Source organism: Ursus americanus, chromosome 26 (genome assembly GCF_024610735.1).
Source record: "Ursus americanus isolate L20-20 chromosome 26, mUrsAme1.1.p, whole genome shotgun sequence".
NCBI lineage: Eukaryota > Metazoa > Chordata > Mammalia > Carnivora > Ursidae > Ursus > Ursus americanus.
The window spans coordinates 18931312-18950056 of NC_142152.1; the positions used below are offsets into that span (position 1 = coordinate 18931312).

General features: G+C 51.6%; 1 protein-coding gene across 4 annotated transcripts in view; it reads right to left on the reverse strand.

Moving 5' to 3' along the window:
* MIDEAS (mitotic deacetylase associated SANT domain protein) overlaps positions 1-18745 on the reverse strand; it is a 62672-nt gene that overhangs the window by 11947 nt on the left and 31980 nt on the right. For all 4 annotated transcript variants that reach the window (XM_045807851.2, XM_087856124.1, XM_045807850.2 and 1 more), the window contains exons 2-4: positions 8489-10185; positions 6817-7116; positions 1296-1641 (exon numbers count right to left, since the gene is read on the reverse strand). In XM_045807851.2, coding sequence (XP_045663807.2) covers positions 1296-1641; positions 6817-7116; positions 8489-9952 — 2110 coding nt within the window. In that variant the 5' untranslated portion in view covers positions 9953-10185. The remainder of the gene's footprint in view (positions 1-1295; positions 1642-6816; positions 7117-8488; positions 10186-18745) is intronic.

Consider the following 18745-nt stretch of genomic DNA (forward strand, 5'->3'; position numbering starts at 1 on the left):
AGATCCCAGCAGACTGCTTACTCACGGCTCATCACTCTTCCTGCACGTCCCACCTCCAGGCCTTTGTACCACTCGTTGCCTCAGCCTAGGGGGCCCTCCCCGCCCCCTTCCTAGTTCAAGCTCAGCTCTAGCCCCACCCTCTCTTGCATGCTTTCTTCCCACCCCAGGCTAGGAGCCTCTGCAGGCTTTGGAGGTTGGGGTCAGCTTCACTCGATGGCTGCTGATCCCACTCTGCTCACAACCTCTGCTCTTCTGTCTCCCAGGTTCCCATGTCAACTCCCTAGTGACCCTGTACTCTCTTTAGAACAGACCATGCTGTCCCTTGCACTGCTGGAGCCTTCACCAGGCCCAGTTCAATGCTTTACACCCAAGTACTTGGTAAATGCTCATGGGTGAGCGGGAGGCCTCCCTTTGCTGCCAGTCTGGTCTCTACAGTGACTTCTTCCTGCACAACCCAGGCAGGGAGAGAAGCTTCGGAGCTTGGAGGGTACATGGGAGGGCAGAGTCAGCCAGCTCAGGGTGAGCCATTTCTCACCTACAGACACTAGGGGGCACCAGAGAGCTAGGCCAAGGGAGGTCAGGGTCAGAGTTTAATCTGGTGACGGCGCAGCCTCGCCCTTCTACCTCTGGTAGTGTTTACTCCCACTGAATCTTCCACTCCAGTAAGAGATAGGATTGTCCCATTTTCCAGGGAAACAGATCCTTTTGTGGAGTGGGCAACATTTTTCAACAATTCACCGGCCAGGCCAGCCAAAATGTCTGCTCTTGGCCAAAACAACTGTTCAAGAGACCCAGGAGACAGGATCTCCCACATAATAAGAGCAAACATGATGCTCCGGGCATGATGTTAAGTGCTTTACGTTCGTTAAGAATCTGAACCTCACCACAACCCTGTGAGGTGGCTAGTAGGTTGAACCCTAGGAAACGGCTAGGTTTGTGGATCCAAAAATAGTTGAAATTGGCAATTTCATCATCAACCAAATACTACTAATACCTTCAATTAAATACTAAAGAAACTGAAGCCGAGAGGGTTTAAATGACTTGCACGAGTAATAGTAAATGGTAGAATTGGGATTTGAACCCGAGCAGTTGGGCTCATACCCCCCTCCCACACCCCTGCCTGTTCTTGAACCAGGACAATCTCCTCTTCTCTCTCAGAGAAGAGAGTGGAGCCCCTTTGCCCACAGTGTTTTAGCCCAATCTCTGGCAGCCTTATAAGTGGAGTCTCATCCCTGCCCACTGCCCTCCCTCCCCACATTCCCTGCCCCCATGGCCCCTGAGGGTGAGTCACTCACTAGACCGGAGCAGGGTGCGATGGGCACTCTTTGGCGTGATGGGAGGAGGGGCTGGGATGCTGCTGGTTGACATGATGGCATTGAAATAGAGGCCGGAGCCTTCCCGCACAGGGCTGAGGATGGGGGGAGGTGTGTAGGGGGGTAGCTCAAAGCTCCGCTCAGAGGGGTGGTCGGCTAGGCGGACTGGAGAGCGTAGGTGGCTCTGGTATGGGGTGATGTTGGAGTAGACGGGCGGGGCAATGAAAGTGCCCGCCTTGGTGGGGATGATCAGAGGCTCAGGCCGTGGCCGCTGCTTTGGTTTCCGCACTGAAGTTTCCCCTTCCAACTTGACATTCATGTCCTCAGCCTGGAGAAGGAAATAGAACCAAGATGGCTCAGCCTCCTATGTGCTGGGAAAACTGAAGACTTGACCACTACTTGTCAGTCTCACCTTTGGAACTTAGTCTGCCCACTACACCTGCCAAGGCAAGCCTGAGACAGGGAACAGGTCCAAAAACCCTTTTACTGTCTCCTCTAGGCTAGGGGTCGGCAAACTGTTTCGGTAAAGGGCCAGAGAGTAAATTTAGGCTTTGTGGGCTGCACGTGTCTCCATTACACATGCTTCTTCTTCCCTTTCTCCCTGTGCTTTTCAAATAATCCTTTTAAAATGTAAAATCCATTCTTAGGTCTGGATTTGGCCCACAGGCCCTAGTTCCCAACCCCTGACGTGAAGTATGCTATTGGACAGGGAGCTATAGTAGTTAAGGGTCCAGGCTCTGCAGCTGAATTGCTTAGAATGGGATCTACCTCCTTTACTTACCCCCTAAAATTTCTTATCTTCTCTGTGCATCATCATGTTTAACACGGGAATGATAAGTACCTACCGAATGGGTTAGCTATTAGGATGAAATGAATTAATACATGGAAATCGCTGAGAACAGTACCTGAGTAGTAATTATTCAACAAATACTGGCTGCTATCAAGCTGTGTATTGGATGGAGGTGCCTACTATGTGCAAGACCTGAGCTGGGCCTGGGACCACAAAAGGAACAAGACAGTCCTGTCCTCACAGAGCTTTTCCTCACGGTATCAGTCCTATGACCACAGACTAGCCCACTCACGTGTCAAAGGTTAGCCCTCCGAGCTTACACTTCTCCCTGCTCAGTATGCCTCATGGGTCTCCAGACAGAATGGAGTGTAGGGCTGTAAGGGAATCAGAGGCCTTTCTCCGCTCCGTCTCTACCCTCTGCAGAGAGAATGGAACCCTATGAGGACGAGCGACATCTACGCCATCTCCCTGGGTGCACAGCTGGCCAACAGGTGAGGCTGGCCACGCTGACTGAGGTGGCCTGGGAAGAGCAGGCTTTGTCCTCCTCCCAGGGTCCAGCTCCCACAACACCTTTCAGCAGAGGGCCTTGACTCTCCATGCGGTCTTAGCCATGTCCTTTACCCATCTGGGCCCTCTCTTCGTTTCTACAGACTCGGAAGAAATGAAGTTTTTCATTCTTCTTCCCTTAGGGGAACAAGATGATTACACAGAAAAAAAATGCAGTCGAGCCAAAGGCCCCCAAACTTGCTAGACAAGAAATCTAACATGAACTAAGCTAGCTGGAGTGATTTGTAACTTTGTAATAAGGGAAACGGAATTAAACTACTTGAATACTTGCCAATATTTTTTTGTATTGGTTTTGCAGATGTGATAATAGTACTGAGGTTATATGGAAGGGAGGGAGGAAGGGAGGCAGGGAGGGAGGGAGGAAGGGAGAAAGCTTATGTATAGTGTACTTCAGATACAAAGCTAAGCATTTATGAATGCAATGATACGGTGTTTGGGATTTGTTTCAAAAACAAAATCCAGTGGCAGGAAGAAGTGGAGAATCAAGTTAAAAAAGAATGTCTGTATTTTGAAAACCGTTAAAGCCAGGGGAGGGCTAAATATTGAGGTTCCCTTTACCACTCTCTATACTTTTGTGCAAGATTGAAAATATCTATAATACAAAGAAAAATAAATAACTAAGTAAACAAATAACAACAACAACAACAAAAAGACAACCTCCTCCTAAAGCCTGGTGAAGTGAAAGTGCCCACGGGTGGGGTTTCAAGAGATTCAAATTCCAGGGCGAGCTCTGTCATTACCTGGCTGTATGAACTTAGGTACGTTCTCGCCTTTTCTGGACCTACTTCCTCATCTATGAAATGGGCATGTGGAGCTGTGGAGTGCCTCCGGCTCCTTCTAGCCATCCTCAGGACAAGCTGAGGCCTCTAGCCTCCAACCTCTATCACAACCAGAGAATAAGACCCCAGGGAGTAGAGACTGAGCTGCTCGTGATAATCTTAAAGCTCCCCTTTCTGTTATGAGGACAGGCTCGCAGGCCCACTCTCCAGCTGGGAACAACGAACAAATCCAGATTCTATATAAAAACCACATTTCTGAAGGTAGCAGAGAGTAAATCAGTCGGCAAAGTCTTGAAGAACCAAGATACAGGAAAAGAAGGAAAGTGAAAGGGGCGAGGGCGGCGTCTGGAGCTGCGCCTTCCCTAGAGGTGACTGCATTACTGGAAGAGGTAACTGGGACGCTGGGAAAACTAAATAGAGTTTTTAACAAATCCAAGGAGCTAGCAGAATAAAAATCGGGCTTTAGACCTTGCCAAGGAAGGAGAGCCTGATAAATCCCCAGGCTTTGGACTGGGGCTCCAAAGGGCTAAATCCTCAAAATAAAGGTGAATCAGAAATAGACTAGTCCTGGGGCGCCTGGGTGGCTAGTTGTTAAGCGTCTGCCTTCGGCTTAGGGTGTGATCCCAGGGTCCTGGGATCCAGCCCCGCATCAGGCTCCTCCACTGGGAGCCTGCTTCTTCTTCTCCCACTCCCCCTGCTTGTGTTCCCTCTCTCGCTGGCTGGCTCTCTCTCTGTCAAATAAATAAATAAAATCTTAAAAAAAAGAAAAGAAAAGAAATAGACTAGTCCTCACATAGAATAATGCTCAACTTAAAATCATCTCATCTCAATCACTGTTTAATTAAAATAACTCAGATTGCTAATGCCCTTTGCTACCAGTCAGATGCAAAGATAAATCCTCTCTGGAAGACAAGGGTATATCATCCAGAGTCTTTAATTACTTCAACAATTTTTCATATATGTCTGACATGCAATTAAAACCAGATATACAAGAGAAGAAAATGTGACTTAGAAACAGGAAGTAACATAACAGAAAGAGACCCATGGGGATCCCACTAACAGAGCTATCAGACATAAACTTTAAGAAAACCACGCTTAAATTATGCAATAAAATAAAAGGTTGAAAATTTCATCAAAGAACTAGAAATTCTAAAAATGAACCAAACAGAAATTCAGAAATTCAGAAAAAAATAACTAAAAATAAGAGCTAGATAAGTGGGCTTAACAATATATTTGATACACCTAAAGGGAGAATGGTGAACTGAAAGGCCAGAGTAAGAGAAAAGTGGAAAATACAGAAAGGTGCACGACAGACAAAATAGGGGAGATGGTGAAAGACTCTAACAATGTGTAACTGGAGTCCCAGAAGGACAGAAGAGAGAAAATGGGGCAGAAGAAATATTTAAGAAGAACTGTGAACTCTAAACAGGATAAATACAAAGCAAACCGATATTTAGGTATAACAGCAAAACTGCTAAAAACAAATGACCAAAAAAAAAAAAAAAAAAGGCACTTAAAAGCAACAAGATAAAAAGACACATTATACTCAAAGAAACAACAATATGGCTTACGGTGATCTCCCCAACACTGTAACTGCAATGGAAGTCTGAAGACAACAGAATGATATTCTTTAAGTGCTAAGAGAAAATAATTACCAGCACAGAATTCTCCACCCAGCAAAGTTATCCTCCTTCTCTCTCGCGCTCTCTCTCTAACAAATAAATCTTAAAAAAATAAACATTTTCAGACAAGCGAAGACTAATAAATTTCATCATTAACAGCGTCACACTAAAGGAAATACTAAGGGATATTCTTCAAGCAGCACATAAATGATCTGAGATAGAAGCTTGGAGATATGAGAAGAAATGAAAAGCAACAAACATGCTAAGTCTTTCAGTAAATCTAAAATTAACGATAACTGAACAAAACAATAATGTTATCACTGAGGAATGTATAGAATTGTTGAATCACAAGACTGTACTGCTGAAACTAAAATAACACTGGATGTTAACTGTACTGGAATTAAAATAAAAAACTTCATAAAAACAATGATGTTATAACATCCTGGTGATGTTAAAATGTTTAGAGAATGAAAATACGTGTTAATAATTCTACAAGTGAGAGACTGGTGAAAAGTGGAGTTAAAGTGTTGTAAGAACTTTGCATTGTTCTGGAAGAGGTAAAATACTAATTTATATTAGATTTCAATCAGCCAAGAATGCGTGTTTTACTCTCTAGTAGCTCTCTTCAACCAGAGAATTAAGCCCTACTGCCACAAGGCGCTCACTGATGTGATGACTTAGCTTCTCGCCCGTGCATCTAGAATGGTACCAGATTTGTGCCACCCTCCAGTGAACTGAGAAGGGTAGTCATTCAAATTCCTTTTTAGTTCTCTCACATTAATCCAGGGAAGAAAGGCTGCCTGGATAATTACTAAAAGAGTAATAAATAAATGAAAGAGTAATAATTAAGTAAATAAGAATAATAAACAAGTTTATAACTAATAAACTAATAAAGAGGGAAAATGGAATAACAAACCCAATCAATCCAAAGGGGGTGAGGGGGTAAAGAAAAGGAACAGAAAAGGCAATACGGGCTAAATAAGAGGCAAACAGTAAGAAGGCAGATTTAAACCCAAGTATTTTAGTAATTACGTTAAAAGGAAACTATATCAATGTTCTAAAAGACAAAGGTTGTCTGAACAGATAATAACAAACCCCAATTATAGGCCACTTGAAAGATACACCTTAAGCATAAGGATACAGAAGGGCTAAAAGTAAAAAGATGGAAAAGATACACATCTCATCCATCTCCTTCCCTGCAACACTACCCAAAAGAAAACTAAATGTTTCACAAACTAGACTTTGAGAGGCAAAAAGATTACTAAAGATAAATAGAAACATTTCATAATGATGTGTCTAATCCACTTCTAAATGAATAAGCAACTAATAACATAGCATCAAAATATATAAAACAAATACTGATAAAACTAAAAGATGAAATAGATAAAACCTCAATCTTAGCGAGAGATTTTAACATATATATGTTTGTCTGACAGAACAAGTAAACATCTCTGCATCCCAGGGCCTCGCACAAAACCTGACCCATATTTGAAGCCAAAATTTGCTGACCTGAAATGAAAGAGATTCACACATCCTAGATTTTCCTAGGCAGTCTCAATTTCAAGTATAAAACTATCTCACTGTCTCCCACAGTGCATTTATCCGTAAGTTTGGTTTGGAAAATAGTATCTCCACAGGTTGCTTGAATCCCTCCTACATTGCCATGTTCTCCTTTTTCCCATAGGGTACTAGGCCCCCAGGAGCACACAGGTTCAAGGGGTGTTTGCATGGGGAGCCTCTCATACCTGAGCTGGGGCATCAGTCCCAGGGATACGGGTGGACCGCCTGCGGGTGACGATGACAGACGGCTTGTGTTCAGTGGGGTTCTGTTCAGGACCCTTCCCGTCCTCGTCAACACCTCCAGCTTGGGCCGCCTCAGTTGGGTCCACAGTCCGCACAGGCACAGACACTGGGATGATGAGGGGTACCATCCCGCTGTCCTCCCGAGCTCGCTTGGCAGCTAAGGAAGGCTCAGAAAACTCCACCCCACACTTGGTAGTTGAAGCCAACACACTTTTCCGCTTCTCCTCGGAGCCACTGGCATCCTGGAGAAGAGAGGGAGGGGGAACAGAAGTAAGGTAAGGTTTAGAAGATAAGTCCTGGTAAGTCCAAGACCCCTAGTCATGTTTGATTCGGGAACTCAAACACCCACGATGGTTCCCAATGGTTTTTCCCTGAATACCTTTTCTCTCACCACACTCCCAAATACTCTCCATAAACTCCCTTCTGCCAGGGCTTCCGATGCTGGCCTGGCACAGGGGTCCCCAGATAGCCATCCTGGGCCACAGGTGGCTTACAGATGTGTTTTGTTTGGCCTGCACAGTGCATGGCACATGAAATAGTATCTAAATTCAAAACATATCCCTGCAAAAGAAAGTAAGCAAGGAACCTGTTGCCAGTAATGGTGGTCTTTGTACCTTTTCCCTGTTGGCAACTGGCTGGAGGGAAGTCAAATTCTACAGACTCTGACAGATCAGCCTGGCCCATTGGCGTGGGGGGAGGGGGTGTGGGGGGTGGGGTTGAAACTCCTAGGGAGGGAAGGTGCAAACACTTGCTTTGGAGCCAAATACCAGACTTTTATCTTAGCTTTGTGACCTTGGGAAATACTCCTTGGGCCTCAGCTTCTTTAGCAATAAAATGGGATAATGGCAGCATCCCTGTCATAGGGTTTCGTAACCAATTATTTGTGTATAAGAAATTGCAAGTACAAGAGAGGTACCCAGATTGTGTTCATTCTTCTTCCCCACTGTTATTGTCATTTTTTTTTTTTTTAAGATTTTATTTATTTGACAGAGAGACAGCCAGCGAAAGAGGGAACACAAGCAGGGGGAGTGGGAGAGGAAGAAGCAGGCTCCCAGCAGAGGAGCCTGATGTGGGGCTCGATCCCAGAACACCGGGATCACGCCCTGAGCCAAAGGCAGACGCTTAACGACTGAGCCACCCAGGCGCCCGTTACTGTCATTTCTTTTAAATCAACTTGATTGCTGCAAAATTTACATACAACAAAATGCACCAATGCTTAATTAGTTCGAAGCACTTTGGCAAGGGTAATCACCTGTGTAACCACTGCCACCTTCTTGTTTTAGTATACCGGATCTGGCAATGCTGCACGTGCCCCTACTCCCAATCCTTCATGTGCCAAATGAAGAAGCCAACCCACAACGGTGTACAGCACCTTCCTGCCCGCAAACCTATGTGTACAAACTTTATCCTTCCTTCAGGGACGAATGTACCTACGGAGAAATTCTTTGCCCACAGGGAGTTCAGAACTCCCTGAAGCCTGTGGGTGCTTTCAGTTTCCTTCAATCAAGTGAGAAAACTGCCCTGTGGACTTGTGATCCCTTGCTCTCCCTTGGCCGCAGACACGGCTCACCCTGCCCTCTGCCAGGCCAGGCCTCCATCCCGTGCCACTCTCACCTTTGCGTTCTGCAGTGAGGCCAGCTCCACTGCCTTCTGGGCCAGGGTCAGCAAATTGGCCTCCTGGGATGCCCGGCGCCTCCGTCGAGTGCTCTGGATCACCCCACCCCGTAGCACCTGCCCACAGTCCCCTGTGCCCACTGCCCGCACGCCCTCCTCGTTGCCCATCGTGGGAGCCTCCCGCTCCCGACCGTTGGGTGCCAGTCTCTCCCCATCAGACAGCAACTGCGACTCCCTGAGCTCCAGCGGGAATCCCAGGGCTTCGGGATGGGGCTGCCCCAGGGGGCCGGGCGGCGGCTGCTGTGGGGGCCAGTGATGTAGGAACAGGTTGCTGGTGGGCTCCTGGCCAGGCTGGGTGCCGGCCACATCCAGGGGGGCAGAAGGCAGGACACCCTCCTTCGAGAGGCGGCGGGAGCGGCGGGGGAAGGCGATCTGGGACTGAGGTAGCACAGGCTGTGGGGCTGACTCCTGCAGGAGGGCCTTGCGCAGTTCTGGGTTCATATCAGGGTTGGGGGGAAAGGGGTAGGGCGCCATGCTGTGGTGAGCCAGGTGGGACTGCCCCAGGGGCCCGGCCGGCGGCAGGCCGAAGTCCTGGGGCTGCTGAGACGGTGGCTGCTGCATGGGATAGAAGTTCTCAAAGAGCGGCATCTGCGGGAGGGCCTGTTGCTGCTGCTGCTGTTGCTGCTGCTGCGGCTGCTTCTGCGGCGGGAAAGCCGCAACCGGGTTGGGGGGCGGGGGGCCCTGCCGGAAGACCTGCCGGTTCACCTGGTGGCCGAACGCCAGCTGGAAGGGCTGCAGGGGCAGTGTCTGGTTTGGGGGCTTCTTGGCCACATGGAAAGAGTTCAGGGGCGTCTGGGGCCGCCCCACCTCCAGCTGCACCTTCTGTGGCATCATTGGCCGCACGGCGTTTCCATAGCGGTCCAGCTGCGGCCCCCCACCTTTCTCCCGCTTCAGCGCCTCGGGGTGGTTGTAGTAGGTGGAGACCCCCATGGCGGGATGAGGGCTCCCCTTGGGTCCACTGTAGAGGGGCAGGCTGTGGCGGTTCCACGTCGTGTGGGGTGGAGGCTGGCCCGGCTGCTGCTGCCAGCCGCTGTCACTGACGCCCCCACCGCCTCCGCGCTCAGGGCCCCGCCCTGGAGCCATCACCGAGTTGGGCCACTTGACGGAGCCCACCTGCTGGGACAACATGGCCGCCGTGGTCCGCTCCGAACCGTACACCACGGAGTTCAGCAGGGCCAGGCTGTTGGGAGGGGGCAGCTCCACAGGCTGGGAGACGGGGGCGGCCCCTGCTGGACCCTCGTGCCCAAAGTAAGGCTCCTCCTTCACTCTGGTGGACTGTGGAGGGGCAGGGGGCTGCTGTGGGGCCTGCAGGGCTGGGGGCTGCTCCTTGGGAGCTGGTTCCTGGTCCCCAAAGAGGCAACGCTTCCGCTTGTTCTGAGCCTTGGGCTGGGCCTGGAGGTTCATGGTGTGGCCAACTGGGGCCCTGGCAGTGAGCCCTACTTCACCAGTTGCCCATCCCCTGTGGGAAGGTCCTGCTGGAAGCCCAGCTCTTGTCCAGGAGCCAGTGGGGGCAGAGCAGGGGGGGATGAGGTCAGGCACAGGGAGAAAGAACGCTCGGCTCTTCCTTGCTCTTCCTGGAGAGGTTCTTGGGCTCGTCTACTTTTCCCAGTTCATGATGGTCCACAGGACCCCGGAGCCTGCAGACAGAAAAGCGACAGCATCAGTCACAGCCTCCCAGGATGCCCCAGATGTCAGCACAAGTGTGAGGGAGGGGCCCACGTTCACAGAGCAGCCCTGGTGAGGCAGGAGGCAGGAGTCAGGGCCTCGGGGGAACGACCAGAAGGCAGCACTTGGTGACTCTCTTTGTCCCACCACCTCACCCTGCAGCATTTGGGTGTGCACACAGGCACTTGCCAGGAAACAAGTGGGGCTGAGATCCAGTCTGAGTTCCTGCAGCCAAGATGGGAAAAGGGGCAACAAAGGCCTTCTCTGAGGCCAGGTCTGGCTGCCCATGGGCTGAGTACATCAGTCCACGCAGTAGCCTCCCCACCAGACCCAAAAGAAGTTTTCTCCAGACAGCACCTCCTCTGACGCTCCAAGCGTATCCCAGACGCAGGAAGTGGAGACAACAGGGGTCATTCCTAACTATGAGGCTCCAGGGTGGGGAGCCCACCAGGTCCTTGCAGAGTCCTTTGCACTGAGGCATGTAGGTGAGGCCCTACAAGGGTTTGTGCAGTTCTAGCCCCACCCCTGGGAGGAGCGGCTGGGTGGGACTGTGGCTGCCAGAATCTTCCCCAAACCAGCACAGAACCTGTTCTGCAGCCCTAGCTGGCTGGAGGCGGTATCCAGCCTGGTACCTGGTCAGCAATCCTCACCTCCCAGCCTCCACTGCCAAAGAGCTCCTGGTTTGCTGAAGAAAGGACTGGTACAACTACAATACTGAGGGGTGCAGACTGCTAGAACTTAGGTCTGAAATGTTCTTCTGTGACATGGTGTGACTTAAAGGGTTCATAGTGTCTGTGTTTATTTTCTAACTTGATTATATATATGTGTGTGTGTGTGTGTGTGTGTGGGATATATATATATATATATATATATATATATATATATATATATATATATATATATATACCACCCCAAAACAGGTTGCTCTATTTATCCTGCTGCAGGACTTTCAAAATCAAGCCCAGTATTTTATAACTTACATGTATTTTTATTACCTACATGTATACCTTGCATGTATTTTCAAAGACTCTTTCTTCAGAGAGGGTTGTTTTTTTTCCCCCTCCCTGGGAAGTTGGTGAGGGTGGGAGCTACAAGGCCTACCTCTTCCCAATGCTGCCAAAATTCTGGACCTGAGCCAGTCAGGCCAGGAGGGAAGGGGAGAGAGGGGAGGGGAGCTCAGGAAGCCCGGGGGAATAAATCCGCAGGTCCAGACCAACCCCAGACCTCAGACCCTAGAAGCTCCAGGTCCTACTTAGTAGTCCCAGGAGTTGCCGGGAAACCAGCCCAGCCAAGGAGGGCTGGGGCTGGGTGGTGAAGGCCGGCTCTCGGTGCTCTGGTGCTCTCGTGCGAGGCCCCCTATCACCCGCTCACAGGCTTCCGCAGCTCGCCAGCCCTTCCCCTCCCGGAGCTGCAGTGACTCACTCCAGCCCCCCCTCCACCTGCCTTTCACTTTCACCAGCACCCAGAAGGGGAGGGACTTCCTCCTCCATTTCCTTCCTCAGCTCCGGGCCCTGAAGTAAGCAGACAGCGCTTCCCGCTAGCACCCCCTTTGTCTTCACTTATGGAAGACGGGGGAGGGAGAGAAAGACTAGATGGACATCCAAGTCACCCTGGCCCTGGCAGCCGGGGGACAGTTTGGACAAGCAGGGAGTGCGGAGGGCCACAGAAACCACCTTTAGAACAAACCTCTTTCTCTTGCCTTTAAACTCTCATTCCCTGACAGCCAGCCCGATTTGGAGCACAGACCCCAAAGCCAGCCCCCTCCCCCCATGAAAATAACCCTGGGCGCTAGGGTGAAGCTGCAGGCTGGGACTGCCCCGGCTACAGGAGCCAGGCTCTGCCTCTCCAATCCGCGTGCGCAAATGAGAAGCCTGCGCCTGCAGGAGCAAAACAGAGGAAGGAAGAATGTGCCCTAGGGGCGGGGGAGGCGCCAAGGGGGAGCTGGCCGGTCCACGTGCCTCCAGGGGGGCCCCCCCCAGAGCCCCTCAGGTGCTCCCAGGCACCAGTGCTTCTCCTGCCCTGACAGGCTGCCACCCTGCCCCGATTACAGCCTTGTTGCCTTTGAGCCACAGCCCTGGCTCATGGGCTCGGGCCTGGAGGAAGGGGAGGCCCACGTGGCAGAGGAGCTCGTGTGCACGTGGGAAGCGTGCACCTAGTGGAGGGTATACAGGCACCAGGCTTGGGGGATGGCCACCTGGAGCCCAGGGAGAGTGAGTTCTGCAGGTTGGGCTGAGTGAGATGGAGGCGGAGTCTGCAAATGCAGCTTGGGGCAGGGCTGTGCCGACCTGGGGCCCTGGGCCCCACGCTGGCTCACCAGCAGCCGCTTGGTCAGGCTGGTCAGCCTCCCATCCTCCGCCCTGCATGTCAAGAAGGACCAGCACTCAGGATCCCACAGGAGGTTTCCAAAGCTGCGCTGGGAACTTGCTCAGAAGAAACCAAGGGGGCCGATTCTGGGGAGGCTGAATCACCCCAGAAGCTTCTGCAGAGGCCTTCCTGTCACCCCCACTGGCAAGGCTAAGAGTGCCCCGAGCACAGACACCCGGACCTGGGACCCTCAGAGAAGAAAGGTCATGATCTGAGGGGAATGAGAAGAGTGAAAGATGCCTGGGAACCCTAGAGGTAGAAGGGGAGGGGCCACACCAAGGCAGAAGGGCTCCAAGGAGCGGTGGTGGTGGTGGTGGTGGCGGCAGTGGTGGCGGCGGCGGGTGCGGTGGCAGGAGAAGAAGGCACCTGTGCCAGGCCTTTCCTAAGTGCTTTGCATAGGTTTAGTTTCCACAACAGCATTATAAGGCAGTATGAAGCATTGCTATTTTAACCTCCATTTTACAGATGAGCTAGTTGAGGCTCCGAGGGGCTAAGTAACCTGACAACGGTCACACAGTAATTATGTTGCAGGGCCAGGACTTGAACCCAGGTCTGTCTGCCTCCAAGACCAAGCTCTTCTTCCTTGTCCCTACGACATGCCACAAAGACACCAGGTCCCTCTCTGCATCCCCCCTTCTATATTCTCCCCACCATCTCAGAGCAAGGATTTCTGGACACAGATATCCCTCCTCCCTGAGAGGCTCCTCACCCCTGCCCAAACAGTTGGCGGGTAAACCTCTCCTACCTCTCCTCCCATACAGCTGAGGACCTCAGTCCTACAGGAAGGGAGGGAAGAAATGGGGCTTCACCACAGAAGGGCCACCCACAAGGGAGTATGGGGAGCCACCCACAAGGGAGTGTGGGGGGCCACCCACAGGAAGGCCTGAGACTGCACTGGCCACTTCGGCCCAGCCCTCTGGGCCTGGACTCTCCAGCCCCTGCAAGCTCACCCCTGCCTCAGGTCTAGTTGCTGCTGGTGGGGCTTCCAGCTCTCATACCCTACTCGTACCTCACAGCCTGCAACTCTGGGCAGGACTAAGCCACTTCCTCTCATTTCTTGTGCCCCAGCCCCACTTCTCTGTTCCTCAGGTGGAAGTCAGCCTGGCCTTCCTCCCAATGAGGAAGAGGAAGGAAGCCATCTTTTCCGAAGGCTACTGACCTAGGGGCCAACTCCCTGAGGGTACAGGGAAGAGGGTGTAATGAGGAACTTCTGCAGGCAGTTCACCCCCGGGACCAGCTGCAGGGTCTCAAACAGCGGATGCAAGAACACTGCAAAAGGAAACCCACAGTCACCAAGGGGCCCCAGACAGTGCAACCCACTTATCAGTCTGTTTGATTGTCTGTCCCCGCTTTATTTACTCTCCCTTCCTCCGGGCACCTCACTGCTGTAACCAATCTCTGACCAGACCCAGAGATGCCCCTGGGCTGAAGACAAGGCAAGAGTCCGTTATCAATGACCGGGACCTATGAGGCTTTCAGGAGGATCTGTGGTGGAAAACACTTTCTCTCTACGGAAGAAAGCAACGTGCACCAAGAAAAGAAAACAGTGCTGAACCCGCGTATGTGTTTTGCAGACGCATGAGGGAAAGTGCTAGAAAGGCCTCTGGCCACTCCATGCTGATGGTGACACCATGCCTTCCAGGAAGGGCAAGCAGAACACATACAGTTCCCCAAATGCCCTCAGAAGCCCTGCCACATGCCCAACACTGGCTGGAGAGTCCAGTGAGCCCTCACCACAGGGCAGTGGAGCCAGGCCATGACCACCAGGAGACCAGGGCCACCCACAAGCTCCAGACACTGAGTGCGGCCATCTGAGAGACAAGACCATTTTGAGTCAAGGTTACACGGGCCAGGAGGGAGGTGCTTCGCTTGGTCCCAGCAGCTGCAGGGGCTCAGCTCTGACCGGGTTCCAGAGTTGACTGGAGGACCCTCCTGACCCTTCTTGCTAAAGCTCTTGCTCCTACAACCTGGGCCACTCCCAGCCCCACAAACTCAGCACTGGGAAGACAGAGAGTCAGAGCTCACGTAGCCCCAACCAAGACAATACACCTATTTATGGCATCTAACAAATCTCTAGGCCAGCCAATTCCCTGAGCACCAAGGAGGCTATGTTAGGACAAAGTCTAAACTCCCTATCCTGCCCACAAGTCCTGCAGACTTTGGCTCCTGCCACCTCTCAACCTGCCGTGCTTGGGCCCTCAGTCGGTGGTGTTCCTGCTTTGCTTCCAGGTCTTTGGAAGGCAGCACCTCTGCCCATGACACCTTCCCAACCCTCTCATCTGGCCAGGTCCTACTTGTCCTTCAGATCAGAGACACTGTTTCCTCTGGGAAGTCCTCCTCCCCGAGGGCTAAGCCAGGAGCTTCCCTATGCGCCCACAACACTTCCCAACCGCCATCCCCCCAGCCCCCCAAGTTCAGCACTAGAAATTCCAGATGCCTATTCCTTTGTCCCCAGCAGACAGCAAGCTCCATGGAGCAGAGTTTGCAGAGCTGTACCTTGGCACTTGGCTTGTATCTGCCTCGTGGGGTGCTCATTCAAGACTGCGCCCAAGGTGAGTCAGAGCTCTACCCGGGCAGGGGCACTACTCATGGCCCGCGCGTCCGCCCTGGGCTCCTGCCCGGCCCTGGCTCCCTGTCTCTCTCCCTGATGCACATCCGAGATCCCCGTGGTCCTGAGATGAAGTGAAAAATTCCCGCCTCCAAACCCCATCCCACCTCGTCCCATCAGTAATAGTCCCAGGCTGTCTCGGAGGAAGCTGAATAGGAATCCTTCTCGAATTGCTGGCCCACAAGCTACTCGCCCCTTGACTGTCACCTGCTGCCCCACACCACATGCGGGCCAACTGGAAAAGTGCCAGCCCCTCCGTTGCCCTGTCCAATTTTTCTTCCCCCACGGCTTCCCACCCTTGCTTAGACCATAGCCAGAGACACGAGCCTGTGGATCTGTTCACCTCATGCCCTGATGTGGCTGGGCTGGGCCTTGAGACACCAAGGTGTCCAGCTAGGATGCCCGAGGGCAGTGATGAGGGGCCCTCCTTAGAGGAGCCCGGCATGGCCCAGCTGGCCCTCCAGCCCACACTCATATCCTGGAAAGTTCTCTCTCAGGTACTCTCACAACCACACTAGGCAAGTGGCCTGGAACTGTCATCTTGGGCCGGCAAGAGTTGCCCAGGCCCTAGATAACCCTTCCCTCTGGACACAGTGCAATCATCTGCATTGCTGTATCCCCCACTCCCTTTAACTGGAGTTCACACCAGGCTAAAGGGCCCGATGCCTCCAAACCACTGGACACATAAGTCCTGTTCATAATGAGTTTGCAAACCAGTAAGGAAGGAGACACCAGCAACAGGGACAAGGACCTACCTCTGACAAGTGTCACTTCCCCGGGGGTGGGGGGGCATGAGAAATCAGGCCCTATGATCTGCCCATTCCCAACCCAGAGAGTCCCCAGATTAACACTTCTCCAGACTCAGCTTCAGCTCTGAAATGCAGAGCCCAGGCCGATAGGGCCCCAGGCATCTCAGCCATTAAGCTGGTCAGGCTCAGGTTTGGCCAGGGTTCCAGCTGTCTGCAGTCTGAGCTGTGACGGTAAAAACGCCAACACTAAGATGCTGTTAAAGGGTTGTGTGTGACAGGGGAACCCTTTGTCTTCATTCACACTTCTACCTTCACAGTCCCTCCCCTCCAGTGCCAACCAGCACCCTCAGGCAGTCCGTAGGAAGCCCGGAGAGCCAGGTCTGTTTTACAGGGGAGAAACAGAGAGAAAACAGAGTCCCAGGAAGAGCCTGGAAAGGATCAAACCTCCAGGCTCAGCTTCTGCCTACATGGAGGGGACTGGCCGCCTCCCTTCTAGGCAAGGGCCACCAACAATCACAGGCAGCCTAGGAAAATCCCTTCCAGCAGGATTTGGGAGTCCCAGGGGACCAAGGTAAAAGCTGGAGGGTTTTGGCTTTCTCCAGAGAAGATACAGCAAATATCACTAAGGCCCTAAGTGGCTGAACCTCTGGAAAGGGCCTCGTGGGGAGCCCTTGGTCTCCTTATAACCTTCTCTGTGCCTTAAGGGACTCACACCCCCGAGTCTGCTCCAACCCCTCCTCCCCTTTGGAAAGGCCGGGCTCCCAGCAGGTCTAGGGCAGGGCCCTCTGGAGTCTGTGCCTAAGCCCCAGGGCTAGACTCTGCCCCAGGCTAAAACACAGAATGGCTATCTCACAGGGGCCTCCCTTAACATGAACTCACCCTGCCTACCTAACAACTCCCCCTCCCAACCCCCACCCTCCACCCCCATCTCACACACATACACCTCTGTAGCCCTCCAGGCTCTGGGGAGACACAGGACACAGGGCACAGTCCCTGCCTGCACAGAGCTCCCAGTCTAATGCAGGAGACACAGAAACACACACTGATTATAATGCACAGTGGCCCATGCAGGGGGAGCTGTGGCTCACCGGTTCCTGCCTTTGAGGAACTTAGGAGCTCTGGGCGGTGCAATGGGGGGGGGGGCAGGGCAGGACAAACACCTTGGTAACCAGCACCTGCGACATGAAATATTAGCCACCAGCACTGACCACATGGCCCTTGTGTGTGGTACTGCTTACTTGTGTAACCACTATTTCCATCTGAGCGACGAGAAAAGGTTGGCACTGAAAAGTAACTTGTTCCAGGTCACAGCCCGAGGACAGACTGAGGAGCCAGGATTCAGATCCAAGCCTGCCAACTCCAAACCAGACCTCTCTCTCTCACAACCTGCTGCCCATCTACGTTGAGCAGTGACTCTCCAGCCTCCCCTAAGAGATGGGTTTATGGGTCTGGTGAGGAGTGGGGGGTGGAAAGCTGCAATGCTTCTTAGGCAACCCAGGTGGTGCCTCGTGCTAGAGCAGGGGAACGATGAGAGGGTCAGGGAAGGGCATAATGTGGTTTCCAAGGACCCACTCACTGCTCCTTCCTCCCCCAAGGAGCCGACTGCCAGAGGGCCATACCCGGCCTAGGAGATCAAAGGAGTCCCACTGAGCCCTGGGTGGACTTTGCTCTCAGTTAGCCCCAGGGTCGACCATGGCTCTGACCACGCCAGAGGCCCACAGGAGTGCCCTGTCCACTGGGCACTTAGTATTTGTCGGGCATGGTGCTAACTGCATTGCCGGCAACATCGCACTGAACCCTCACTCTTCTCGATCCCATTTTATAAGTCAGGAATGATACACTTGAAAATACCTACTTAACACAAAAGAAGACAGTAATGGAGTAACAAAGAAACAAACAAAAAGACATAAGACAGAAATCAATAGCAAAATGGCAGACATAAACCCTATCCTGTCAATAATTATTTTAAATGTAAATAGATCAAACACTCTAATTAAAAGGGAGAGGTGGGGAAAATGGCTTAGAAAAAAAAAAAAGCCAAACACCATCCAACCATATGCTGTTTACAGGAGACATACACTTTAGATTCAAGGACACAAACAGGTTGAAAGTAAATGGATGGAAAAGATAGATCGAGTAAAGGGTAACCAGAGAGCTGGACCGGCCACGCTAATATTATGCTAATAGGCTTTAAGACAGAAATTCCTCCAGAGGCAAAGGAAGGCCTTTTATAATGATAAAAGCGTCCATCCCTCAAGAGAATATTACAACCAGAAACCTATATGCACCTAACAACAGAGTCCCCAGTATACATGAGGCAAAAACTATCAGCGTGGAAGGGAGAAACAGACAATCCAACAGTAACAGCCGGAGACTTCAGTAACGGTCCACTCTGAATAACGGACCGAAGAACTAACCAGAAGATCGACAAGAAACGGAAGACTTCAACACCAAGAAGCAACTAGACCTAACAGATAGCCACAGAACATTCCACCCAACAACAGCAGAATACACATTCTTCTCAAGAACACATGGAATATTCTTAACAAATTAGCCGATAAAACAAGTCTCAATAAATTCAAAAGAAGTGAAACCATATACGAAGCATGTTCTCCAATCAAAATGAAACGGAATTAAAAATCAACAACAGAAGGAAATTTGGGGAATTTACAGGAAATGAAGGTTATAAGTAACCAGTCAAATTCTCCCAGCCCAGAAAGGCCACTCCCTCAGATCATGGTCTCTGCGCCTTCTGCACACCCCCAGGAAGCGGCAGACGTCAGATTTTTGCAAATGCCTGAGTAGCCCCTC